The sequence below is a fragment of the Acomys russatus genome, chromosome 22, assembly GCF_903995435.1.
Source record: "Acomys russatus chromosome 22, mAcoRus1.1, whole genome shotgun sequence".
Taxonomy (NCBI): domain Eukaryota; kingdom Metazoa; phylum Chordata; class Mammalia; order Rodentia; family Muridae; genus Acomys; species Acomys russatus.
This window is the reverse complement of record NC_067158.1, coordinates 1,068,008-1,095,408: the sequence shown is the minus strand read 5'-3', so window position 1 is coordinate 1,095,408 and position 27,401 is coordinate 1,068,008. Positions and strand designations below refer to the sequence as shown.

At 46.0% G+C, this 27,401-nt stretch overlaps 2 protein-coding genes across 5 annotated transcripts in view; one reads left to right on the top strand and one right to left on the bottom strand.

Moving 5' to 3' along the window:
- Nucleotides 1-5,656, top strand: part of Rtn4 (reticulon 4) — a 56,329-nt gene extending 50,673 nt beyond the window's left edge. For all 4 annotated transcript variants that reach the window (XM_051165161.1, XM_051165162.1, XM_051165163.1 and 1 more), the window contains 4 exons: nt 4,074-4,143; nt 4,541-4,587; nt 4,752-4,810; nt 5,078-5,656. In XM_051165161.1, the coding sequence (XP_051021118.1) occupies nt 4,074-4,143; nt 4,541-4,587; nt 4,752-4,810; nt 5,078-5,120 (219 nt within the window). In that variant the 3' untranslated portion in view covers nt 5,121-5,656. The remainder of the gene's footprint in view (nt 1-4,073; nt 4,144-4,540; nt 4,588-4,751; nt 4,811-5,077) is intronic.
- A 3,563-nt stretch (nt 5,657-9,219) lies between these two features.
- Nucleotides 9,220-27,401, bottom strand: part of Eml6 (EMAP like 6) — a 252,970-nt gene continuing 234,788 nt past the window's right edge. The window contains exons 28-40 of the mRNA XM_051164815.1: nt 23,780-23,858; nt 22,183-22,312; nt 20,745-20,843; nt 19,660-19,833; nt 16,017-16,225; nt 15,035-15,192; nt 14,471-14,585; nt 13,472-13,660; nt 12,586-12,758; nt 11,826-11,988; nt 10,339-10,442; nt 9,718-9,871; nt 9,220-9,360 (exon numbers count right to left, since the gene is read on the bottom strand). Of these exons, the coding sequence (XP_051020772.1) occupies nt 9,256-9,360; nt 9,718-9,871; nt 10,339-10,442; nt 11,826-11,988; nt 12,586-12,758; nt 13,472-13,660; nt 14,471-14,585; nt 15,035-15,192; nt 16,017-16,225; nt 19,660-19,833; nt 20,745-20,843; nt 22,183-22,312; nt 23,780-23,858 (1,852 nt within the window). The 3' untranslated portion in view covers nt 9,220-9,255. The remainder of the gene's footprint in view (nt 9,361-9,717; nt 9,872-10,338; nt 10,443-11,825; nt 11,989-12,585; nt 12,759-13,471; nt 13,661-14,470; nt 14,586-15,034; nt 15,193-16,016; nt 16,226-19,659; nt 19,834-20,744; nt 20,844-22,182; nt 22,313-23,779; nt 23,859-27,401) is intronic.

The window sequence follows — 27,401 nt, the reverse complement described above, 5'->3', positions numbered from 1 at the left end:
CCAAAAGAACATTAAAAAGGTCTTAAGCTGCTATGTTAACAGAGACATCTTATCAGTTTCCTGATAATGTGTCTTTGGCTTGCCGGAAAATTAGAAGGGAAATGTAAAAATAGTCAAGGTAATACTAAAAAATGGGTTATAGTTGTTTTTAGGAAAGAAAATACTCTTCAGTGTTTGAGTTTTGTTTTTGTTTTGTTCTTTTTTTTTTTTTTTTTTTTTGAGACAGGGTTTCTCTGTGTAGCCTTGGCTGTGCTGAACTCACTTTGTAGACCAGCCTGGCCCTGAATTCCCAGAGATCCACCTGCCTCTGCCTCCCTGAGTGCTTGGATTACAGGTGTGTGCCGCCACGCCCAGCTCAGGATGAACTCTTACAGTGTTGCTTCAATCTTTACTTTTCTGAGCAAATTAAAACAAACCAAAACAAAAGCTGTGTGCCACCATGCCTGGATGTTTTTCGGTGTTTAAAATGAGTTTTTAAATAGTAAAATTTGCCAGTGTATCTGAAATTCTGTTGTGTGCCTTTCCATTTTCCTTAAATATGTCTCTTTCCCCAAATGAAGCATCATAACTCTATAGGTGTGTTTAAATTTTATTCCCTATCCTCTTGGAGGAAAAGCAATGTCTTTTATTAAATTTTCATTACACTTGGCTCTTGAAGTCTCAACCTCTGTCAGTAGAAAACACTACAGACAAATTTGCTCTCCTCAGACACTGGCCGTAGCTGAAGAATTTCTTTCAGAGATCTCCATCCAGGTGTAATCCTGAATTGTGGTTTAGATAAAGAAAGAACTTTCAGGGTGAGGCGATATGAAGTAGAATTTACTAAAGTTAAGACAAAATAGCCAGAGAGAAGGCTAGTAGTTAAATGTGTTCCTCTTCCAGAGCACCTGGGTATGGCTTCTAGCATCCATATTGAATGGGTCTCAACTGCCTGAAAGTGCAGCTCCACAGGGTTCATCCAATGCTTCTTGTGGCCTCTGTGGGAACCTGTGCTGTGTGTGTGTGCGCACCGCGCCCGCGCGCACACACACACACACACAGATTGATTTTTAAATCTTAAAAACAAAAAACAGAAATGTGCTCAAGGAAAAAAGAGATAAAGCATGCCAGAGAACCTGTGCTAACTTCTCAAGTTACATCTCTGAAGGTTGCCAAAAAATGCACTCCAATCTTGTGTTTTGCTTTTCAGTGTGTGCGGTGTGTATGTATGCATGGCCTCCCAAGGCTGGAATTACAAGTTTACCACCACACCTAACATTTATGTGGATTCCTGGGGATCTAGCAGAGGCATCTTCCGTTCTTCTCCCCACTTAACATAGAGATGTAGATCACAGCAAGGTTAAATGTTACAGAGTTTTTCTGTGAACCAGGTAGTTTGTTTAGGGAGTGCTAGCCCCAAGCAAGTGTGGCCTCAAGTAAACAGTGTACTTTCAGTCCTTGATGTCTTTTGAAAATGTACGCTGTATGAATGGTGCCCGAAGGTTCCTGGTAGGTGAGCCAAGCCGGGGGAAGGGCCTTTATTTCCCACTTTTTTGTGTTTGCTATTTTCCTGGCCTCAAAGATATTTGATGCTAAGCCTCTGTCTTGGAATAGCCTGAGTGTCCTTGAGGCAAGAACCGTTTGTAGCTTTTGGAGAGTCCAAGTGAGGAGTCTTGAGTTGCTCTCCTTGTGTGTTTAGGGTACAACCTTGTGACGTGACTATACTGAACAAGTTAGAAGTTTAATCTGTGGTGCAGTGTGCATTTTGCCATGGTTAAGGCACTGTCACTGAAGCGCTTTGTCCTAAGATGTGGAATGCTGACTTTCCTGTAGACTTGTATGTGGCGGATGAAAACAGCTAGCTCTGTGGCTATATTGTAAACTTGCTCAACTGTGTGTTGTATTTAGTTTCCATGAAAGGAGAAGGATGTACTAATAGAATCATCCTTTCTACCAGTGGTTCTGCAACAGTGGCTACAAATGGGCAGCATTTACAATTCTAATTTCAGTTGTGAATGCCTGACATTTTCTTACTTGGATAGTAGAGTGTTGCTCTTTGTAGAACTGATAGTGGTTGTAGCCACCCAACAGGTCTACTCTGTAATGAGTGTGCTTACTGGAGTTTGAATGCCTTGATTTCAGTACCCACTCATAGTAAGCGTTCAGCCACATTTGGTTGAGTACTGGAAAAAAGATTCTTTAGATCAAGAGTGGGAAGCTAGCAGTGAAGGAGGCACAGTGTGGTTTTTAGTTTGCTATGTTGGTGGCAACATTGTCTGACCCATAGAGGCCCAACAAAGTGCTGAGGAATGAGCGTCTGCTGGGCACATGTAACCCAGCTTTGGACTACCTGATGCAAGAATCTGCTTGGCCTGTGTGGAATTTGCATAAATGGAGTGGTGTGCTTGGGTTGCTGGCTACTGCTCCTTCCTCAGCTCTGCCATTCCTGGAACTTTGAGGGCACTAAGTAGGTGTGTGCTGTGGAGACATCCTATCTGCAGAATCCTCAGCCCATGCCACCCTCCATGGTGTTTTCACCTAGAACGGTTGGTTGGTCCTGAATTCCTGTCCACCTTCCCTCTGGCCTAGCCCTTGGTTGACTCACCTTTCCCTCAACTGCTGTCCTAAACTTGTGTGGTCTCTGGGCTCCCAGCTAATTGGAGGGAAGCTGGTCTTTGGGGTTCTGTTTCTGCTCTGACCAAGGGGAAACTGCAGACTTCTCTTTTCACCCTCTCTTCCCTGGACGCTGTTAGGGGAGACTGTACATGTTTTTAAGTGCATTTACTCATGTTCTTTTAAAACCAGCTGATAGAAAAATTTCACAGCCTAAGAGTGATGGCTTCCATTTTTAAAAAGTTGCAAAGTAGCAGTAAACAAGCGAAAAACAATCTGAAGAAATCCTATGGGGCTCATAAACCCTAAAATGCTTATAATGTGGTTCTGTGGGAATTTTCTAATTCCAGCTTTAATTAATGGAAAAGCTTATTAGCTCTACTCTTTTCATTAGTTGCTACATATAACTAAATAATCACCATAAGAGTTGGCATGATGGCTCTGTGGTTAAGAGCACTTCCATTCCTGTGGCAGCTCACAACTGTTATAGCTCCAGGTCCAGGGCATCCAACACCCTCTGTGGGCACCAGACATATATACATATTTTTAAAAATATTTTTTAAGTTACCTAGATGGTGGTATCATAGCAGCACGTATGTTTCCTCCTAAATAGATGACAACAGTTGCCAAACACAGGAAACATTTGCATTAGGAAGTATAAGGAGAGATTCAGTACCTCAAAGAAAGCAAGGAGTTAACGTGGATGGGGATGTGTCTGGGTACACTGAGTTTTCATTATGATGTGTAAGCCAAAGACAGAGGAAAGGATACATCTGTATTAATGCATTTATTATTATTGTATTAATACAGAGACCTGCCCTGAAGGTAACCGCTTTTGTGGTTCCCAAAAATGTGATTGTAATTTAGACCAGCTTTGTGCTTGTCTTGAAGAACTGCTGTGAACGTGTCAGTGAGCTGTATGATATCACAAGTTTTAGAAATGAAAGAAAGCTTTACAATCTGGTTAAGCCGTTCTTAATGTATATTTGTGTGTGTGTGTGTGTGTGTCTGTGTGTGTGTGTATGTCTGTGTATATATTTCTCAAGCTAAAACTGTGTTTTAGACATACGATCACATTTGCTGTTTTATTTTTAAAAATCTCAAAGTGAGCCAGATTATTAAAGTACAGTTTATTATCTCTGGCCTGCTATTTTGATGCCTGAATTAGTATATTATCTCAAGCATCTTAGCATGTGCCTCCCATTGATGAAGAAACACTTAGCAGTGGCTAGGGCTAGAGGGGCAGTGTGTCCCTGTCCCGTGTTTTCTGTTCTTAGAGAAAACAGTATTACGCTATCATGTATTCCAAGGAAATGAGTCAAATCCAGCTTTGGTCTAATTCAGATTCTAAGTAAGACTGATAACGAACGAGTTTACTTGGTTTTCAGGGTCTGTGCCCTGTTAGACTAGCATTTAGATGTATAATTTGGAGGAAAAGTTTACTTTGATTTTGCTTATCATGGGCTTTTGTTTGATTACAGTTTGCAGTGTTGATGTGGGTGTTTACTTATGTTGGTGCCTTGTTCAATGGTTTGACACTACTGATTTTAGGTAAGTATTCAAAAAGATTGAAAAACACTTAAAGACACTTTGGTAGAGAATATATCCTTGCTGTAAGAAAACAATATAAATTTTGAGTAGCCGATACTGATACTGTTTAATTGAAATGCTGTGTTAGTTCCTGAACTACTCCAACTAACAGGGACAGATCTGCCTTATCTGATGGTGCACTCCTGAGTTTAAACCTGTATTCTATAAAGTCTGTGTGACTTGAGGCCAAGCATAGTTCTCAGCACAGGAAGGAGAATGTGAACATTGTCCAGGCATTGGGGGAGAGAGTATTTTATGCAGGCCTTAAGAGCACTACCAACTTACCTTGACCACTGTTGAGTTGATAGCATAATATTCACTCTAGAATGACACCACTCTTTTTCTTTTCCTTTTTCAGCTCTGATTTCACTCTTCAGTATTCCTGTTATTTATGAACGGCATCAGGTAATTTCTTAGGTGTCAACTGCAGAATATAGAGCTCACTCTTACAATATAGGACTTAAAAAGGAGCTGGTTTCCAAACCTGGTCATAAGCCTTTGCTTTGTTGGTATGTAGTAATGTTTGATATTCTTTGGTAATTTTGTAATGCTTTTATCCTCTTTCTCAGGCACAGATAGATCATTATCTAGGACTTGCAAATAAGAGCATTAAAGATGCCATGGCCAAGTAAGTATGCCCCGCAGCTCCTTCCCCAGGGCTGGGGGTGGCATTCTCCTGCAGACCTGAGGGTCATTTCTGCGTTGGCCAATATTCTTCCTCCTCAGCCACCAGCATTAACTCTACATTTGTTATTTTTAAAATACAATGTTAGGCAAAGGTGGAAAAATTATAGGTTCTATTGTGGTAGCTTTACAAATCTCTAAATAATATAATTTTTCAAGAAACAGGAAACAAACAAATCAAAACAAATGACATTTTTCTTTCCATTTGTAGAATCCAAGCAAAAATCCCTGGATTGAAGCGCAAAGCAGAATGAAAAAGCCCCAAACAGTAGGAGTTCATCTTTAAAGGGGATACTCTTTTGATCACGGGGTGGGCGGGTCAGGGGTGAGCCCGTGGCAATGGTGCGGCTTCAGCTCTTTATTTTTAGCAGTGCACTGTTTGAGGAGATATTACCTGTCTTGACTTCCTGTGTTTTATCATCTTAAGTATTGTAAGCTGCTGTGTATGGATTTAAATTGTAATCATACTTGTTTTTCCTGTATGAGGCACTGGTGAATAAAGTGAGCTGGGAAAGGTGTATATTGTATTTTGTTGCAGGTAGCTGTATTTAGGAAGTTACAAAGAAAGTAGATCTGGGAGGGGGAAAAAATCTTTTCACAGTGTACTGTGTTTGGTTGGTATACCTTGATGCAGATTTTTCTGAAATAAAATGTTTAGATGAGATCATACTACTAAAGCAGGAGTGAAAATGCTGTCTTTATGGTATGTTCTAGGTGTATTGTGAATTTACTGTTATATTGCCAATATAAGTAAATATAGACATAATCTCTATATAGTGTTTCACAAAACTTAGATCTTTAACCTTCCAGCTGCCCCACAGTGCTTGACCTCTCAGTCATTGGTTATACAGTGTAGTCCCAAGCCACACAGAGTAGGACAAGAATGTATTTGTAGGAGCACTACCATCTATTTTCCAGGAAACAACATAGAACTCCAGCATAAATGTCACTTCAAAGACTTACTGTATAGTTAATGTTGTCAGACTCTATCTATGGACTGAATTTAATGCTTCCAAATGTTTGCAGTTATCAAACCTTGTTATGCAAGAAATCATAAAATGAAGACTTACACCAGTGTGGTTTAAGCTGTACTGAATTATTTGTGGAATGCATTGTGAACTGTAAAAGCAAAGTACCAATAAAGCTTATAGACATAATGTGTATGCTTGATGTTTTGGTTTCATGAATGCACACAAAACCCAGTGGGTGGCAGGCTGTCCAGAGAATGAACAAATGGTGACATGCTTTTAGAATTGTTTCAGTTCATGACATGGCTTAAGAACAAAGAACATCCTCAGATTTAAGAACACAGAGCACTCTCATACATAGTGATGCTTTATTTGACCCATAACAAAAAGTTTTAAATTACTTTATACTTTGAAAATAAACTCATGCACCAATATTTTAACAGAATACAGTGCAAGATTTATGAATATACATAAAATTACACCATATAAATTTTACAAATAAGACTTTCAAAGTCTTTATAATAGACACTATTGCTCTTCAAATATACATGTACATATATCATTGATTAGCCATTGTTCATCCACATGGTTATTTAAGTGCAAGATCTGGTCAGAATGAAAAGTCAGTAGTACAAGATAGGCAGACACGGTTATCACTCAGCATCACCAGTTACGGAAAACACAATTGGGGCTGCATAGGGCCTCTACTGAGGGCCCCACACCTACAGTGGGTTAATGTAAGGCATTAATAAATTGGCATGTAAAATAGCTTAGTGAGTAATGTAATGCTTTTAGAATGCTGAAGCACTTCTGTGGCAAATGTTAATTTGTTCCTTAACTGAAAGTGCTCACCTCAGCCTTCTTTAAGTTGACAACTGCGGACAGCTAGGAACTCAGTGCCCAGACTGGAAGGACTGTGGTGGGTGTGCTCAGCAGCTGCTGCTCCCACCTGCCCTCTTCCAGTGAGTGCCCTCAGTGTAACAACTGACGGCCTTCCCAAGTCACGCTCTGTCCTACATCTGACTGAAGAAATTCAAATATTTGTGTAAGATTTTTTAAAATCTGGATTTAGCCTGCCCTAAATCATCTGAAAGGAATGGAACCAAGCCAGCTCTGTCCAAGGGGGTGTAAAGCAAACACAGCCTTTTAGCAAGACTGATAAGCTCACTCGGTTGTATTGGAGCTTTCACCTTTACATCTGGTGAAAGTCGATTTGTTTGGTGGCTGACTTAGGGTAGGCTGATGATTTGGCACTAACATAAAACCCATGCTACGTCCTATGGAGTTGAAGTTCCTTTGCTGCTCACTTCCTTATAACCACTTTCCCCAGCAGGACACAGGTGATGGAGTCTGCTAATCCCAGAGCACTCCGCAGTTCTGAAGTTTTAGCACCATGTGTAGAAAGGACATAATGTGGGAAGTGAGGCAGCAGCCCACACAACTGGGAACTTTCAAGGCACTTAATGGATATAAAACTGCAAATGAAGCTTTAAAAAAATTAAGTTTTTAAACTTGTTTATACATGGCTCATTTGGTTTCAAAAGCTAAATGTGGCAAGTAGGCTGTCTATTTCTGTACTTCAGTGCTTTCAACTTACACGGACATGTCCAAGGAACATTCTTGAAATACATAGAAACAGAATAGCAAAACACCTCTTAAAAGTCTTAAAGCAAATTAAAAGCTACATATTGATTACGGTAACTGAGGCTGTAAATTTTGTCAGTGGGCTACATCATCAGGATTTCGTTGTTAGTGTAGTTCCTACTAAGTATAGGTTTTAGTCTCCAGAACAGAGGCAAACAGTCGTATATTGTAGGACTTTACCTTCCTTGGCATCATCAGATTACAAAGTTCAGATTGTGAGAGTCCTACAGCCTCATTCGCGTTCAGAGCTTGTGCGTCTCCACAGCAGTCAGCATCTTAAGAGGCAACCCCCTACTGCCTCCAAGTAACCGGGGAGAAGCAGCCCTGGTGCACGAGGTTCAGGCGGGAGCTTATAGACATCGCCACACAAACACACTGAAAAATGGACCAAACATTTGTGTGTTGTCAGATGCTATAATTTTGCTAAGTGCTCAAGATTTCAAAATGTAACTCAGTGTCTTATCCATTGTAGTTTCCCCTTCTTCCCAGTCACCATTTTTACCCTTTTTTTGGGGGGGTGATGGGGGGCAGGGTTTCACTATGTAGTCTGGAATTACAGGTGTGAGCCACCATGTCTAGCTTACTGGTTGAGTTTAGAGTTTGTTTATATGTGTCTGCTTTGGTTCCTTTTGCTGCCTTGAGCATTTGTGTAGAATGAAGTCGCTGAGAGGACTTTGGGCAACCCGACTTCACACTCTCTGTCCTGGGTGCTAAATTGCAAAGGAACTGGCGTCATTACTATGCCAAGCATTGTACGTACCGCAGGCTGGTGGTTCTGCAGGCAGGTCGTCACAATGCACTGTCCTCTCTATAGGTGCCTTCCTACTACTTAACTCAGGCAACTGAAAATACCAACTTTTCTTAATGTTTTAAAATTAGTACATGTGCAAGCCCTACAGCATGAGAGTGGAAGTCAGGAGTTCTCAGGGGTGCATTTCCTCCATTTAGATGTGATCATAGGGTTTGAACTTGGGCCATCAGGGTTACTAGTCCTGTTTTTCTTCTTTATCTACACCCCCCCCCCCAAGTTCCTATTAAAAAAAAAAAAACACACTGGTAATGTAATAAGGCGTTTGAATACGTTGAAATTGAGTTATTGATAGATTGACCTGGTCCTGTTACATGCTAGGAAACCATCTCCTACCTCAGAAATGGAAGAGGTCAGGTTGGAAGGGTTCTTTACAAAACAGTGGCTTCCCAGCCATGCTTCATGCAGAATAACGTGCCCATTCCACCATGAGGTCAAAAGCTGCCTTGGCTATTTATTTGTCCAGCTAGTTGAACTTGTGCTATTGACTAGCCCTAGCCCTAAGCACCGCCCATTCCTCGTGTCCACTGAAGGCCAGCATTTGCCTCAGCTGTTGAAACTTCTCTTGCTGTAGTGCTGCATCGGAAAGACACTAGCACAGACTGGTGATTCTTAAGGACACGTGGATCAAGGTCGATTTAACCTGATGAGTCCAGTGATTGTTTCTACTAGGTTAGCCATTCTAGATTTCTCACCCTTTTGCCCCTCAGCCCCAGCAATGTTCAGAATGTCTGTCACATGACCTGCGCTCACCAGTCCCAGAGCAGCACTAATGAAGACACAGGCCTGCCAACATTTGTTGAGAACCCTAACAACAGATGATAGTAGAAAGTTTTCAATTTTCCCTACTGACTTGTAGAATTCCCTTTTTACCATCCCACATCCGACCCTTCCTGTGTCCCTGACGGAGCCTGACCCCTAAGTCACCTGAGCTAGACAGAGAACCAGCCAACCAAAGTAACTAGGGTCCTACCTGCAGTCATCTCCCCCGGTGCTGACCACGTACTTGTCATCATAAGAGAAACGGATATTTGTTACATGAGCCGAGTGGCCAAAGTAACGTTTATGCTTGGCCTGTGAGGGAAAGCAAACAGAAGCAGCTGAGCACCAGCTGTGTCCAGCAAACTGAAGTTATCATCCACCAGCTGCCCCACTCCCAAGATCCCCTGCAGCTCTGCCTGGGCAAGCAGTTGATGAGAAGGGTCCCTGCTGTGGCCTTGTCAGCAGGGCACTTCTGTTAGCCGCCATTGCTGCTTCCCCACTCCTGTCCATCCACCATCTGCCTAGTTTCCAGGGCTGTCCCTCCAGAGGGACATTAAAAGGCTAGCCAAAGCCCCACGGGGCTGGGTCCGTGCTAACTGATGGTCGTCTATATGACTGCATAGATAGCATGGCCTGGAGGCAGTTCTGGGGCTACTCAGGAAAACTCACGAATTTTTCTGTGCATGGGAAATCAAAGAGCTTCACCAGCCCAAAGTCATCCCCTGTGACAATGTTCAAGCCAGCACGGGTCACACATGCACAGTTGACATCAGCCTTGTCTGCATTTCGTGGCCAGATTCCAATGACTTCATCTCCTAGGACACTGTTCCAAGAGGAAAAGGTGTTAGGAAGATGTGACAGAAGGAAAATATCTCCATCTTTGATTTTGTTTTTCTCCCCTATAGTCCTGCACATATATGTATACACATACACACATACATATATAAATATGTAAGTGGATGGATAGATGGGGTTCTTGCACCTTCCTTCTCCAGGTACTGGAAGCTTCATTGTTACTGGGCTTGGCAAGACATTGGAACTTGCTGACTGGGGATTGGGTTTGGTGTGACTGATCTGACAAAAAGGACTTGACAAAGCTTACAAGGCACCAGTCAGATAGAGCCATCTCCTAAGCAGTGTCAAGCAGCTTTCCACCCTCCCACCCACCCCGCACCCTGCCCCACCACACCGCAGAAAAGCCAATTTCATTTCAGCTCTTCCTATCCTGGCCATCACAGACCCGGAGGCAGAGCTGGACCCTCTTCCTCAGGCAGCGTTCTCTTCAGTCACCTTGTCCAGGAAGCCCAGGTGATCTTCTCAATGGCTGCGGCTTCTGTTACCTGCTTCCCCAGGGGAACCTCATGGACCTGGCGCTTATAGGCGCCTGTTGACACCTGCAAGTGGAGAGGAACCAGGTCCATCCCATCTGCTTCCTTAGTACCACAGACCCTCTTGGCTGTCTTCCAGAACACTAGCTCAGCCCCAGTGTCTGTATTGCTTTTCTTTGAACCCAAACTCAGCTCCTGGGTGCAAAGCCAGTAAACAGCCCCATGCTGTAGGTGTCTTCTACTCATCCCTCCCCGCGCCCCCCCCCCCCCATAGCCCACATTACAATTCATAGGCAGGGTGTCTTCTACCCATTTCCCCTGGACCTGCCTCTCTAGGCGTCCACTAGAGGAAATTGGCCAGTTTTCACATTAAGGGACATCTGCCAGCATCTTACATCATAGGCCTCTCTTGTCCTATGGTTATGATGCATCTACATTAATCACTAGGCCTTTTTTTTTTGTTGTTTGTGGAAAGAGCCTAAATCTTTCCCACCTCAGGCACCTGAAGAGGTGCTCAATTTAGAACTTCCCTCTTCTAAACAAGTGTTTTTGCATGCTGTGTAGGAGGTCATAAACAATGGGGCAGGGTTTCTGTTCCAAGCCATCCACATTGAAAGCCCGACATCTTTTCCTTTTCAGCACACAAGCATAGCATATGTATATTTAGAGATGAATACTTGCCTGACAAGATAAATACACTGTGTCCAAAGGGCCACCCAGCCTGCTGCTTTGTTTTAGCCATCAGTCCCAAGGGCAGGCCCTCTGCATCTCTCCTGACCTGGTCCCTTGTGATAAGACCCAGTCGTGAGCGCTCCAGCCCACTCCAGGGTGCAGCAGCAGTGCTGCCCAGTAGTGTTTGGAGAAGAGGTGATGCTCAGTGGGCTGCTCAGTGCAGCCCTGGAGTACTAGAAACTAGATTTATTTCTTTTTCCTTCATGATAGGGTTTCTCTGTTAGGACTTTTTTTTTCTTAATTATTGTTTTACTGCTCTGTGTGCATGTGTGTACACGCTGCAAATGTGCTGCATGTATGGAGGTCAGAAAACACGTTGTGGGAATCAGATCTTTCCTTCCAGCATTTGGGCTGTGGGGGCAGGATTGAACTTGGTTGTCAGGCTTAGCGGCCGGCTGAGCCGTCTCTTCAGCCCAGAAATTAGAAAAATTTGAAGTAGGCTAAAGACTAGTGATAGGTTCCCTGCTAAGTTTTTGTTTGTTGGTTTGGTTTTGGCTTCTTCCTCTAAAGAATGGCTGCATACATACACACGGATACATTACTTTGTTAATGTCCAAGCCTCTGTTTCCACATTTATAAAATAGTGGGAAAGGAAGAGCTCTTGGAAGTTGCCTGTGATGGGTAAGTTAGCATGTTGCCCAGGGCGCAGAAAACTCCACTGCAGAGCACTGTTTTTGTTGCTCTTGATTGCCCCAGACAAGCTAACCAGAAGCATACCTGAATGTATTTGCTGTCTGCAGAAAAGTCCATTTGAATGACAAAGCTTGGGATGTCTTTGCAGTAGCCAATGCGGTTCAGACTTGTGCCCTGGGTGAGGTCGTAGAAGTCAACTGTGTGCTCAGAAGAGCCCACAGCTAAGAATCTGTTGTCTGGGCTGATTCTAGGGGGGAAACCAAAGCATGGTCCATGAGGAGCTCTTTGGGGCTGTGCAGACACAAGGCAGATCTGGACACATGTAAAGATGGCCCCAAGGCCAGCAGAGCTTTTTATCCCAGCACTCTGGGAAGCAGAGGCAGGTAGAACTCTGAGATCGAGGCCAGCCTGGTGTGCAGAGTGATTCCAGGACAACCAGGGCTACACACAGAAAAAACCCTGTCTCAAGAAACTAAAAAAAAGTGGTGGGGTAGGGGAAGTGTGTGTGGAGGGGCTGGAAAGGTGGAGAGAACAGTGGGGGTTGGGGGAGAGCTAGCCCAAAGGCAATGAGATGAGTTCCCAACTCACACGTGGCTAGGCTCTTTCTCAATCTAATCCTGCAGGAAAATGGAAAAAATGATGGTATGAAGCCTTTTGTAGAATTACAAGAACTTTTACCATCTTATCCAAAAATGACTGTGAGAGGTAGATACCCTTATACCTTGTTGCTGTGGAAGCAGTCCCCTCAACTAAGTTTGGTCCAGTCATACCTCTCCCCACCATCACACACAACGCCATGGTAAGAAATGCTTACCCCTCTGGTCCCGCCCACTCACTTATGTACCTGATATCTTGGATGGCAGATTTCCGGTCTCGTTTTTTCCCCCAAACTTTCAGGCTGTTCACCAGCAGGATGACAAACTCTCCGTTCTTCATGCCAATGGCCACCATCTCCCCATCAGGGCTGTAGGCTGCACACCTGGCTGCATGGCCCAGGTTCACCTTGTTTAGCAGTTTCTACATGGATACAGAGAGGGTCGTGTGTGCCCTCACCACCTGGGCTGATGGGGGGTGGGGGCTGTCAGAAGTTCAACTGCCGCTGAAGGCCACCAATGTCCCCTGGTAGTAAAGCTCCCTGGGCATCATGTTCAGAGCCACTTAGGGGACAGCACATGTTAGAACCAGATTTGGCAAACATGCCCTGCTATGTTGCCATAACTTCTTCTATAGGGTCTGTGTTGTAATTACCCAGCTTTGTCATGCCAGCTGTGGGTGTGGATGAAGAATGTGGCTTCACTTCCTGAAAATGGTTGCAGGCCTTCCTTAGGCTTTGCCAGCCCCCTGCTAAAGGGAGGGGTGTGAGCTTCTGCACGCTAGCACAGATCTTGAAGTGCTCTCACTTTCTAGGTGGGCACATTGGTGCGCACTGCTGCCATCGCCACCATGCAGCAGGGATACTGATATATCAGCCTTGGAAGATTTTTGTACACCTTAACAACAGCATATAGGAAACATCCAGCGCATCGTCTTTCCTTCCTACTTGTTGAATTCCAGGGCAGCGGTGCTAGAAGAGACCTCCTGACAGTACAAGTCTATATAGACAGACCAGCTGCTGAAAGGGCAGGTGGGATGTGTGAGGAGACTTTCTAACTTGATGCTTCCCCAGTGTCTGGCTTGACACAGGTCCTCTCTCTCCTACTGCTATGATCCAAGCAGAGCAGGCTCCTTACCTTGTCAGCCAGGTCCCAGATCCTCGCCGTGCCATCATTGCTGGCCGAGATGAACATGTCCTTGGAGGGGTGTGTGGCTAGGCCCCAGATTTCCCCCTCCATATGTCCGTCGATCAAGATATTTGAAGCAGCATTTTTTTCACCAACCTCAATTATTTCACCATCTTTGGTTCCTACTAAAATTTTTCCCTGTTATAATAAAATACTATTAGAAAAAGAACTGCATGAGCCCACTCATCCGAGGTTGCCAGAGTGACCCAGACCACAGGACACAAAGGACAATGGTGGTTACCAGGGGCAGCGGGGGAGGGCAGGTGGCACTCAATATTCAAATATTTTCTTATTACATTTGAAGGTGACTGACAGTGGTGATGGCTGTACAACAGTTCAGATGTGTTCAGTGTCAATGACTTGTACACAAAATGGCTAAAATGTTAAGTTTTATGCATTTTTGCCACAGTGTAAAAAATATTTCAAAGCACTGTTAGTGAAACTCTGCCGTGTTGGTGTTAACACAGGAAGAGCCCAGTGACTTGTGATGGCCTAAGTGTCTGTCTGAGCAGTCTCCTCTCCCTCTCACTTCTGATAAAGGTATAAAAAGTCTTTCAATAAAACTGCCACAGCTGTGGACCCTCCACCCGGCCTGATTTAATTCTGTCTGTTGTATGAGGCGGCCTTGGTTGGAAGTAAGCATGGGTACTTTCAGGCATAGTGTTTGCAGACAGTGGCTACAGAAAGACACCCCCGTCTATGAAACATGAAAAAAGCCCTCTCCTGACCTGGGTGCTGGCCACAGGTTCAGAGACACAGGCAGCGGTCCTGGAGGAGTGGGTTCGCCTGCCTTTGACTGACTAAGGCTGAGCTACAGTACATCTTACACCTTGGGGTTTAAGGCTTGAACAAACACATGCTAGTGAAGGAAGCAAGCGTGCTGGGACCCCCATCTCCTTCCTCACCTCAGCCCCAGGGAGTGGCTCCTACAGGGCCAGCCATACTCACTTTGCCGCGGCACACCGAGCGCACACACTCCACCAGCTGCCCTGTTTCCAGCTGGAAGGCCCGACAGCGCTTCATCTCCTGGTCCCACAACTTTACAGCTCCTCCTTCCTTAGTCCTAAAAGGGCATAATGAGGCGCTCACCCACTGCCTCAAGACTTCCCTTCCTAGCCCCCTCACTAGTCACTGATGACACGGTGGACCCACCAGGATTGCCCTCAATCCCTCAGCCTAGGCGCTGCAGATTTCCTAAATTGCCTTCAAATACGTATACTTGGAGGAAAACAAGTGTCCTCAAAGCCATGTTAATTGTTTCATGAATTCTATTTTTTCTTCCTCCCTTCCCCCAAGAGCTGCTATGAGGAGCATCTGCAGGAGTTTTTTGCGAAGTATCTCCTCTGAGTTTTTAGCTGCTAGTGGCCCTCTCTCCTGTCTTCTTGGGATGATCTTGGGCTCTCCTGCAGAGATCTAACGCAAAAAAGGCAGGAATACCACAGTTGGCATATGCTTCTCTCAGTTTGCCCCAAGATAGTAGCAAACAAGTCCCCAAGAGGGACCTTGGCTTACGGCCGTTCTTTTCCACCAGTGACAATGAGCCCGTCCCGGAGGGTGGTGTACATTGTGAAAACAGGACCCGTGTGAGCCTTGGCCACCAGCCGGATAAGGAAGTGCTCCTTCCATACGTAGACATCTCCATTGATGGCACCAGTGAAAGTGAGGTTGTTCTGCAAACAGAGGGACACCTTGGGGACCAGGAGGATGCTCAAAGGTTCTCTCTCAGCTACTGGCTCCTTTGTCTTTTTGTTGTTGTTAAGATTAATTTTTGTTATTTTTAATTATGTGTGTGTGTGTGTAAAAATATAGGAACCAGCTCACTCAGTAACATGCCTGCCTTGCAAGCATGAGGCCCTGCGTTCAATCCCCAGAACCTACACTTGAAAAAGCCTGGTGTGGTGGTGTGTGCTGGTATCTCAGTGATGGGAAAATGGACACAGACAGACTGCGGAGGGTCATTGGTCCAGTTAACAAGCATCAGGTTCAGTGACAGACTGTCTCAAAGGAGGTAAAGTGGTTCCTAAGGAACAACACCCAGGGTTGCCCTTTGCTATCCACTCATCCACCAGTGCACTGACAAAGACGTGCACACAGCGCAGTCAGTTCACTCGCCAACGCTAGGGATAGGGAAGCAGCCCCCTCGTAAGAGACGATGTAGATGATCTCCCTTGGTGGGGAGGCCTGGTGGCACTCAAAGAAAGAATAAGCAAGCTACCAAGAGGAGACTTGATAGCCTATGACCATAAAAAGGGGGAGAAGGTCCTCCTTGGTCATAGACCTAGGGGAGGGAAATGGGGTGAAAACGGGAGGGAGGGAGGAACGGGAGGATACAAGTGATGGGATAACAATTGAGTTGTAATCTGAATAAATTAAATTAAAAAAAAAAGAGAGAATGTAGAAGTGGCTTTCTTGATGGTTTTAGCTTCTTGGCCAATCCCCTCCCCATCACCCTATCCCCAGGACCCTCTATGAAGAAGCCTCTGCTGAGACTCACAGCACCAAAAGCCACGGACAGCATCGTCTGCATCTTGGCAGCCTCCATGGACCCGATGACCCCTTTCTTGTAGAGCAGAGCACTTCCTGCCAGGGTCCAGAACTTCATATGTTTGACTCCAACAGATACAAACTGTGTGTCTGAGTCAGGGCGAAACTCCACCACAAATATACGCTCCAGGTGACCCCCACGGCTGGCAATCTTGGTACCTGTGTGGGTGACAGAGTGCATGGAGGCCAGTCCTTCACTGTACATGAGCAAGAGCAGGAAGTTACAGCCCAGGTGGCTTTCCACATACTCTGAATCAGATTGGAGGGCCTGTGTCTTCTCCCTTCCAGACATCCCAGGGAGGGCATACATGTGTCTGGGTAGTTTCCACAAATGTGCTAACAACAGAACTCCTACCCATAAGCTCATGGTGAGAGCAGGAAATGACTGTGGTCTATGAGATAGAAGCTTCCAGACAGGCAGAACTGATCGTACCCACATCTTCCCAGGCCCAAATCAGAACTATTCACCTGCCAGGATGCCCTGCCCTTCTTGGGGTCACTGGGAGCTCAGATTCGTCAGACACCTTTTATTTTCTTATTTCTGTGCAAGGTTCCCTGCATTTAGTTTTCTTTAACCTTAATCTTCCTTTTCAGATTGTGGGGTTTAGGTTTGAATATTTTTTTTTTAACTTTTTATATTCAGTTACTACTTTTTCTTACTGCATATTGTGTTACTCCTGTCTCCCTTAGCCTTCATCTGGAATCCCAATGCCACTTGGTAGAACATCTTTGAACATCTTAACCACCCTGCTCTGCCATCAGGTTCCTCACCTGCCATGGGTATGGCAACGGTTCATACCTGCTAAGGTGCTGTGAGAAGCCAAAGAATTGATGCGGGGGAGGTACTTCCATGGTCATTCCATACTGGGGACTAATTAATTTCACCATTCCTTTGGGGTTTGTTAAAACCTCTGGGTTCCTGTTCCTTCTGCCTGCATTTTAAGAATCTTTTTAATCTTTTAAACTTTTATTCCTTAAATGACAATTTTTATTTTAAACTCATTACTTCTTCAAGGCTTGGTGTTTTGGATCCAGTTTCGCCCCTGCCTTTATTATTTATCCAAATCTTTTCTTCTTGTCACTATCCACCCAGCCAGCTGCTTCATGATGGCTCTCCAGGAGAGTGGTGGTCAGTTGGGGTAGATTTGAGTGAAGCTGGCCGTCCCTGTAGCTGCAGATGCTCCACAAAGGAAGCCTTTCCCACGGGAGGCTGCATCAGGAGAGGCCCTCTACCCCACAGATGACCAAAACACTCTCTGCGACTGCGAGAGACCCTCCACCACCTGGGGCCATGGCTTCAAAGATACTGTCAACTAAGTTTGAAAGTAAACAAGAGATGAGAGAAAAAGTATTCACAACCCTTATAAGAGTCAGGATTAACACTAATAATCTATAACGACCAACACACCACTGTAAGTAGACACTCCTGTTTCCAGGGGAAGCATCTTTCAACAGGTGGGTGACAGACCGGCAGTGTATGTGGCCAATAAGAGATGGGATGAGGACCCATCACATCAGCTACGGAGGAAATGCACAGGTATAGTGAGAGCCATATTTAAGCCTCTGGGTTTCTCCTCTTGTTTTCATCTCAGATATTTTTCATTATGGAGACACTGAGTTAGTTTCTTGATCTGTTCAGAACAAGTTACATAAATATATAAAAAGCCTGAAACGTGTTATATGTAGTAAGTTCACTTAAAATCCCATCTTATTATTCATAGACACACTCTCCACAATGACCCAGTAACATGTCAGGAGCACACAATATGCTCTTTACTGACAACACAATATGTGCTTTTTATATGAAGGCAGGACTTGAAGGAAAAGTGCTGCACACTAGAGAAGGGAAGAGAAGCCATGTCTGGTCACCTGCAAGGAGGGTATCTGGCTAGGACCCTCTGGTGCAGATGGGTTCCAACCAAGACAAGGAGAGGGCACGGCAACCTTCTCCCCTCCTGGGACCCGGAGAGGAGACTCCTGTGGGAGCTATGAAAAGGACTGACTTTCTAGTCCTTGCTCCCCTGGGAGGTCAGAGCAGGTCAGGCGAGAAGGAACCATGAACTTGAAGCCAGGAACCTGGGTGAGAGCCATGGGCTCACTCTTCTCTCGGGAAGAAAAAGGCACCTTGAGCACAACTCTGCCCCATAAAGTGAGGCCTTAATGAAAAGAGCTGACAGTGGGTAGGCTTCTCAGGAATTAACAGGGCCCGTGTCCTTGGATATCCATGCGGATGGAACAAAGGCTGCCTGGGAAGCCCTGGAGGACTGCTGTGGGAGGGAGCTGGCAGGCTAGAAGGTGTTCCTAGCCCTCCCAACTCTGGGATGCTTTGGGACTGTAAGCTAAGAAGTGCCATTTCTCAACTGCACTGTCTAGTTGATCCACTGACCACCTGGTATCATAGGCAACTGATCTGGATCCCAGAGAGATGGGTTGTGGGGACACTTGGAGACAATAAACTGTAAACAAGAAGATGGCAGTGTGGTTTCCTAAAAATACCGTGGGTCTGGCTGGCTCCCAATGCAGTGTAAGGGGACCTGTCCTTAACACTTGTCAGCTGCTGGCCTCTCTTAACTGGGGCTCAGGAAAGACAGCATTTTTTTTTTTCTCAAAATGTGTCCATCTCTTTGAAGCCCTTCTTCCCACTCTCCCATGAGAAGATGAGGAGATAATGGGACTCTAGCGTTCTGGATTGGAGAAGTGCCACCTCTACTTGCCTGCTCAGCGTGTCCCAGATATCTGCCACAGGCAGACCTCATTAACGCCCTTACTAATTGGATCTGCTTTTGCCAAGGCCGACCTGAGGATATACTCAGAACATCACATATTTTAATTGTAAAACAATTACAAATTTGGTAGCAGTTGGTGTGTGTGTGTGTGTGTGTGTTGGGGAAGGATAAGAAATACGCTATAAACCAGTGGTTCTCAACCTTCCTAATGTTGCAACTGTTTAAAACTGTTCCTCATGTTGTGGTGACTCTCCCAACCATGAATTTATCTTAATTGCTACCTCATAACTATACTTTTCCTACTGTTATGCATTGTAATGTAAATATCTGTGTGTTCTGATGATCTTAGGTGACCCCTGTGAAAGGTTGTTTACCCCCCCAAGGGGTGGCGACCCACAGGCTGAGGACCACTGCTATAAGAAGTGATTAAGGTTGAATCCTCATTTCAGAAGCATTATAGCATAAAAATACTTAACAGTTTAAATCTGCCTTTAGTGGCCAAGGTGAGACAGTGGAAGCAGAATCCGGAGGCCATGAGAGGACTGAGGACAAGGGACTTAGGGTAGCAAGGTGGTGAAGACAGGGAGGGGACAACGCTGCCTTTGTGGACATTGTTCAGCACTTTCCCAACATACCCAAAGACCCTGCACTAGCCATCACTGTTGCCTGAGCAGCCTCTAGTGGGCTATGGTACAGGGGGATGGGGTTGGGTCTGAGAGCAGCTTCTCCAGGTCCTCACAGTCTGGCTGCCACTTCCCTGGGAGCAGGAGCCCCAGGTGTGTTTGGGTATGGCTGCCTAGGGCTCCATCCCTGCTCACTCCATAGGGAAACCCTGAAGAAGAAGACGCATGAAGCGCAGCTGCTTACCTTCTTGCCATCGCCAGACAGTGATGGTGTGCTCTGGGTCCACGCCCACGGACACCAGGAGCTTCCCAGTGGCGCTGAAGTTGATGTAATTCACCCCCTTGGAGTGGAAGCACCGCAGCATGGAGAGGGTGTGCTTGGTCATGGCATCCCAGATGTGAATGGAAGGTGTTGTCCCTGAGTGTGGGAGGCATGACAGAGATAGTGGCGCTCAGTGTCTGTGTTCCACTAAAGGTCCTTCCTTAGACAAATGTTTAGGGCTGGCACAGTTCTGGGCATAAGAGATATCTAGTCTGACCTGGCCAAAGAAATTCACTGAGAAACTTGCTGCTGAAGGCGGAGCGTATGGACACATATGTCTGACACAGTTGCAGAGGGTTTATTCAAAGGAAACTGGTGAGGATGAGTTTGTATCTGCAGCACAGCCAGATACAAGCAGCAAATGATGCATTGGCATGATCTTGCTGTGTGGGTTTGAGCTGTTCACAGCTGGAACAGCCTTACCTGTGCTTTCTGTGGCGTCACCTGCAATGGTGGCAATGAGGAAGCGTCAAGGGAAACAACAGCACAGTAAGTCTCCTTCCTAACCGTGCAGCGCCCCCCCTCCCCCAGCACCACAGACTCCCATTGAAGCCTTAAGATGGACATGGCTTGGATGAAAGCAAGCGAGAGACTCTTCTGAGAGAACTTCCTCTGAGATGACAAAGTTAAAACAAACAAGCAGACGATGTCTCACAAATGTGCAGGTCACATTTGTGGCTGGCGGTTTCTCAGAGCACAGAAGAGCTGGCTGGGCATGCTGTACTACTGCCAAGCACAATCACGAGGCTCGCTGACACCTGGGTGTCTAGTCCACGCGGAAGAGGACCATCCATTTACTTAACTGTCAGGCCTTGGTCTGGTTCTATGGTCTCTCAAAATCACTTGTCACTACATGTATCAACTCAAGTTACATAGGCATATTTTTAGAAAAATCAACTGAGACATCAGCAAGAAAGGGTTTGAGTCACCCGTCTCCTGAAAGCGCTGATAGACCAGTGCCCTTGTACAGCTGCAGGAGCCACTGTGGAGCCACCAAGGAGCCCTACCTATCTGGCTGGTAGCCACCACGTTTCTGTACTTTGGGTGTTGATTCACTGTGAGGCAGAGGACGTCATCTGTGTGCTCCAGGTAGAAGCTCTGGCTGCCTAGGAGAAAGGAACCATGGGAGGTGAGTCGTGGGATCCAAGGGCTTTCCGCAGTGGTCACAAAGCTGACTGGGCAATCTGGAAATGCCTTATAGAAGATTATGTTGTTAGAAAACCCAGATTATCATTTTCAGAATTGTCCTTGGGAATATGAGGAACCTTTGAAGAAACCTCACACGCGATGTCGTAGGTCTGGAAGGGCAGAAGCTGCTGCCCGTTTCTAATATGAGCACAATCTGCCTTAGCCTTCCCGACTGCCTGTGTGGGTCCAGCACACAGACCAAGCTCAAAGCCTAAATCATGAAGTTCATGTTCCTCTTCGCCTTGGCACAAGATTGAAGCTTTCTCAGCATTCACTGCCCATCTGAAAAATACTGATGCTGAAGGTGATGCTGCCCTGAGCTAAGTGACAACACTTGGTACAAAGTGGCACTTGGACTCCCAGAAAACAGGAACCTTCCACCTGGGCGCATGAATGGCACAGGTCAAAAGCTTTATCCCAAAGCTAACCCATTTCACAGGAAGCGGAAGAAACGGTAGGAAATACTTCACCGCCTATTGCAGTAAGTGGGTTTCCAGACTTCCAAAAGGCTTTTTAAACCCACTCAAATACCCAAGTGGTAGCATCTTAAAATCAGGACATGTGTCTAAAAAGATTGAGAAAACATGAAAAAACCTCAAAGCTTCATTCCCAAAAGGGAGGAAAACCAAAATAACCCAGTGATTGTACTCTTCAAATCTATACATGAATTACACAGATGCAGCAAGGAACAGGAGCCATGAAGCCGGGAAGATAAACGACTGACTTAACACGGCTACATATCTCATCGGGGCGTGAAGACATGGGTGTGAGTCTGTTACAGTCTTTGAAATGTTTCCTTTTAGAGCGTTAGCTCCTGATTGAACCCACGGTTAGAGGGCACCTGGTACTTCTCCATCGATGACAAATTCCCTGCGAACTGCTCCAGAGTCAAAACAGGTTGCACCCTGTGGCACACACCTCTAATTCTAGGAAGCTCACAGTTTGAGAGCTGGAAAGTGGTTCCCTTTGCTTGGCTCTCAGTTTTGGTCTCTGTCTCATTCTTCTACTTCCACCCGATCTCCTCCCCAGTCCTTCCCACCTCTGAGGAGCTGACAGAAGCACAGTAGCTCCCTTCGAGTGCCTACGCCATGCTCAAGCTAGGCTGAGGCCTGGATCCAAGAGCTGAGTGGGCACTTTAAGGATGCATTGCCACCAGCCTGGATGGTAGGATGCTCCAAGGGAAGGAGCTTTTGGGGTATCGAAGGAGTGGGAAAACACACAGACAGGTAGGCACATGTGGTGTCTCCCAGCAACTACCTGTGGAGAGGTTCTGCACAACGCCCGCAGCCGCAGTGTGGAAAATGATGTCGGCGCCATCATTAAGGTAATGCAGATTGTTGCGGCAGTCAAATCCTCTGTAGCCAAACACGTGGTCCAGAGCCAGCTCCTGCGCATACACACACAGTTAGCCACCCTTAGAGGTTAACAGCGGAGGAACGCTGTGTGAGGCACTGGACCAGCTGAGGGTGAAACACGCCCCCTGTTTTAGTTCCCTGAAATGTTAGGCAACAGTGACTTCCCTAAGTTGTTCAGGTGAGTCACAGTGTACGGGCTGGATGGCCTCCATTGGTCCCCAGAACAGACATGGGTAGGCTCAGTAGGAAGCATGGATAGTTCACTGTGTTTAAGACAGTAGTTCAGGAATTTTTGAAAGAGAAAAGGCACTTGAGGCACCATGAGCCCCAGCTTGAAAGAAGATAGGCACCATCTTGGTTTATGATGGCCCTTCTACTGTTAGCTCCTGTCTTTTCTGAAACTAAGCTGCATTTCCAGACCTGAGCTATCTTCCAAAACAAATATGTAAAAAAAAAAAAGTTTCTTTCCAGAAAAATAAATTTCTGTCGGCAGCATGTATTAGTCATCTAAAGCCAAGGAGGACATGAGAAAGTCAGGGAGTGTGTGCCGAGCGAGGCCTGTTGTGGGACATGGTGGAGCGGGGCAGGCGGTATCAGTATGAGGGACGTTCCAGATGAAGGTCCCACAGACATGATCCAGAGAAATGACTGGAAGAGCTACAGTGTGGGGACTGAACAGTACATTCCAAGCTGAGAAATTAAAACACAGGACCTCAAAGTCCAGATCACTGGAGAAGACGAGGTGGTACGTGGAGATTTTAGCTGAGTAGTGAGCTTGAGAGTCACTCTGGTTGAGGCTTTCAAACCATGAGTGTGACTCTCACTGGCAATGCAGGAATCTTTGGGGTGTTAAAACCAGCACAGGGCATAAAAGATTTGAACTTGGAAGAGAGAATGCCGGGGTGTGGGTCTGTGAAAACAGCAGGCTGCTGGAGCTAGTCTTCAAGTCTCCACTGTAAGCCCAGCTCTTCCTCACTGGACTGGCGTCCTCGGAATGGATTCTAGCCGCTCCGTAACCATCCCTGCACCACAGAGCCCATGTTTGCTAGTGACGGTAATAGTCTCCAGCTCACATGTGAGAACTGGAGGAGAAGCCTGCGGAAGACATCCCGAGGCACACCTGGCCTGAGGAAAGGGAGGTGAGAGATGGTAATGGCTGACATGCTGCCTGCTTCCTTCTTGTAAATACAAAGGGTGCTGGGGTCCCAGGTGGTATAGGGTCTAGGGCAATGGGGCCAGGTTTAAGGGACACAACACATTTTATAGTTGGCAAGGATTGGTAAGGCCTGGTGACAAGGCTGAAGGAGAAGGAATGTGACCCAGGAGATGTAATTATGGTTCCAGAGATGGGGCAGGGGCTGCGGTGCCACAGGAGAATGGAGACAGGAAGGACAAGGAGCCAGCAGGCCCGTGCGGGTTCATTTGGTGGGATCTTTAGGTCACCTGGCAGTGCCAGAGCATCCGTAACCTGACGAGAGCAGGCCGCGGACACTCCTCACCTCAACCAGCTTCTTCTTTTTGGTGATGTTGTTCTTCTGGAGCTTCTCAGGCTGGGGAGCTGCCCGGCTAACAGGCGGTCTGAAACACAAGTCAGAGGAAGCGCGAAGCTGGATAAAAAGGCCACTGTCCAGCAGCTAGCTAAAGGCAGAGCCAGGGAAGCTTCTTGCTCCTCTCCCCTCTCAGAGGATACTCCGCCAAGGGCTGTGCTCTTCCACTCTCCTCTCTCACCCCATCAGGAACAATAGCTTGAAATATGCATGTGTGGGTCTGGGCTCACAGGGCAGAGCTCAGTTCTCTATGAGACAGCACCTTTGTAGCATCACTCCACTTCCCCAATATCCATGACATCCTGGGATTCAAAAAGAACACCTGGGTAGAGGGGCCCACTGCAAAACTAAGGGCAAGCTCATGTATGAGAAAGAAGAGGTCATGCTCCCTGACCTCACTGGCCAGTGTTACTCAGAGTCATGTAGCCGGACTCAGAAGCCAAGCATTGCAAGAGGCCCTGAAGCCGTATGAAAAAGTCCCTGACTGGCCTGGCCATAGACAAGGGGAAAAGGAAAGAGCCCTGTTCTGCTCTGCAACTCGGGGTTGTGGTCCATGTTAAGCTGCGGTCACTACACCAAAGGTTGCTTCTCCCTTCTTAGTTCTGGGGAGGGATACTCCCAAATTTAGCTAAGAGATTTTTCTAGGAGGAAACCCTAAAGGACTCCCATACAAGTCGGCCACTGGGTTCGCTTTAGTCAGACTTGTGCAATCTTAAGAGGGGGTGGGTGGGAAGGGGGAGTCCTGAAGCAGCTCCTGCCCTAAGTCCCACGCCACCCTCTGGAGAAACACAAAGAGACATAATTACCTCGATCCCCTTGGAAGCAGAAAACAAAGGCAAGTAAGAAACTTAGTACATGTTATAGCTGCACTAGCAAGCACTGCACGCATGCACAGGCATGTTCCAAGTGAACAGACATTCCTGTGTGGCACAGACCATGCTTCCCCTGCATGCCAGCCAAGAAGTAGAACAGAAAGGAATGGGTGCACCAGGCTACAAGTTTAGAAAGTCATACCCTGGAGTCTCTGGGCAAACTGCACTAAGCGCCTACAGAGTGGGGAGAGAAAAGGCAGCCTTGTCAATGCTTCCCGCGTGCTCATGCCTTCATGCCCGGGGCTTTGCTTATTTTAGAGTGTGCTGGGGAGAGACCTGTTGTCAGAAAAACAACAACATCCACTTGGATGCCTTGGGGGAGCTATGCACAATGGATTGCTTTGTTCCCAATTTAATTTTGACTCATAATTTAGCCTAATAATTCTCAGGATTTTCAGTAGGTTAGCTTGCTGGCTGGAATAGCGAATGGATTTTTGTGCAGGGGAAACAAGGTATCTTTATTTTCTCAGAAAGTCTTGAATCAAAACATGTTATGTAATCATAAGTGATAATTGGACCAAAGGGTCTTTCAATGGGGAGAGGCGACATCTCTGCAAATGACACTCCCAGCTGACATCATTACCATCAAATTGAGCAAAATCTCTGGATGAGGGCATGCCAGTTCCTTCAACAGATACTTGCTATACTTTCATTATCACTTCCCAGGACACCTTCTCTTTCTTCTGTTTTAGTGGAACTTTCAAATAAAATCCATGGGTTTCTTCTCTTACCAAAGAATGTTTAAGTGTATAACAAAAGCAAGCCAGGGGCTGTGATGGGAGCCGGAATGTACTAGAACTATCGCATGACTCACAACTTCTGATCCAACCCGGGGCTTGGTTCCAGGGTATACGCAAGTTGTATAATATACAACATATTATACAGTATAGAGTATGCAGAGAAGCGCAAACACTGCGTTTATATATACACGAGATTGTATATATATACAGAAACATAATCTGATGCTTTTGGTCATCCTTATTTTCAGTTAAAAACCAAAAACCCTAAACCTCTAAGCAGTAAAGCACCCGCAGAGCATGTCTTAGTCCACAAACACAGTCAATAGCTGTATTGTTTCAGAACTGAAGGCGAAAGGAGCAACGGGAGGGACCTGCATGGGGCAGATCCAGTCGCTTTCAGGACTGAGCCTTCACGCTTGCTCGTGAATTCTTAGTGACACAGCACTAGGCGTTCACTGAACACCCAAGCTTTTCCAGAGTGCTGCAGATACTTACTTGACAATTCCCTGCCTCCAAAGGAAAGCAAGGTAAAACACAATACAAGCATTAAAAGCTTCTTTCCAGGCATCTATATATAAACAGTATTCTAAATATCAGACGTGGGAGGAGCTGCCAAAAACTTAAAGCACAGCTAAATGCTGGTGGGTTTGCATTTTTCAGCACATCTAAATCCTTCTAGATTTAGATCCTACTGGAAATGCCACTCTGAGAAATTCTGCCAAGGTGAAAATGAGCAGAGGTCAGGAGAACATTCACAAACCTGCTGGTCTAATATATTCTTTATAGGTGGTTGTTTGTTTTAGCTCAGGCTGGGAGACCCAGGAGCACAGCGAGTGTTCCTGGAGTCTGCTAAGGGACACAACAGATTTATGAACTGCAGAGGTGCTGGGGATGGCCAGGATGGCAGGGTGATGGGGATAGAAGGAACCAAGACACAAAAGAAAAGAAGGCCTTTTAATGACTCGGAGAGACGGAGCTTCCATCACAGGAAGGATGCTGAGGGAAGGGGCCCAGCAAGAATGCTGAGTGGGTTAATCCTGAGAGGATGATGAAGATCCAGGGAGAGGTGGTGACCTGCTGAGTACCACAGCAGCCTTATCCTTGGGCCTGGCACTGGGGGAGGGAAACAGGCTGTCTTACACTGTGGCATAATCTGTGGACAGGGAAGGACAACAGGAAAGTCAGTGCAGTATCAATTCGCCTTCCCAGGGGCCTGGATGCTGAGGAAAAAGCTTGGACTCACTCAGTGTGTGGAGAGTTATCCTGACGCACATGCTAACCTCATGAAGGCCCCAAGGGAGACTAAGAGCTTAGCATTCTCTTCTGTTTTCCTTGTCCCCTCCCGGAGGTGCTGGGCTGAGAGATGGGGGAGGGGAAGGGGCAGAATCACATTGACCTAAATGCTCTCTTGTAGGGAAGTTCCTGCAGCCAGGATGAGCACCATAGGGCAGAATGGAGAGAGAGGCTCTGAGAGACACGAAGCTGTCGGATAGAGAGCTTAGCTCCTCTTTGCTTCGGAATACAAGTTGGAAAGTGTTTTTGGTTTTTAGCTGGACAATGTTCAATGCTGAAAGTGTTCTTAGAGGGAAAGTAAATTGGTTCAGATTTCAAAATGGGTCATAAAATGCTCCAACAATTTTCAAAACATCTTGGAAAATCCAGCCACTTTCATCACTTGGATCTGAAGTCCACAAGATTACTTCATGGATAGGATTCTGGGATTCAATCCACCTTAGACATAAGGCAATACTTATAAATATGTAGGGAAGGAGTCACATTTCAGGGAGGGGGAATGGAGGGAGGGAGGAAGGGAAAGAAAGAGAGAGAGAGGATGAATATTTCTACCATGGTCTCAATGTTTAGAGAAAGTCTCCAGAGCTGTGGGAGCTATACATTATTAAAATATCCTATTAGGTCTATTCCTGTGTTTTCCAGAATCATCTATAAGAATGGTTCTCAACC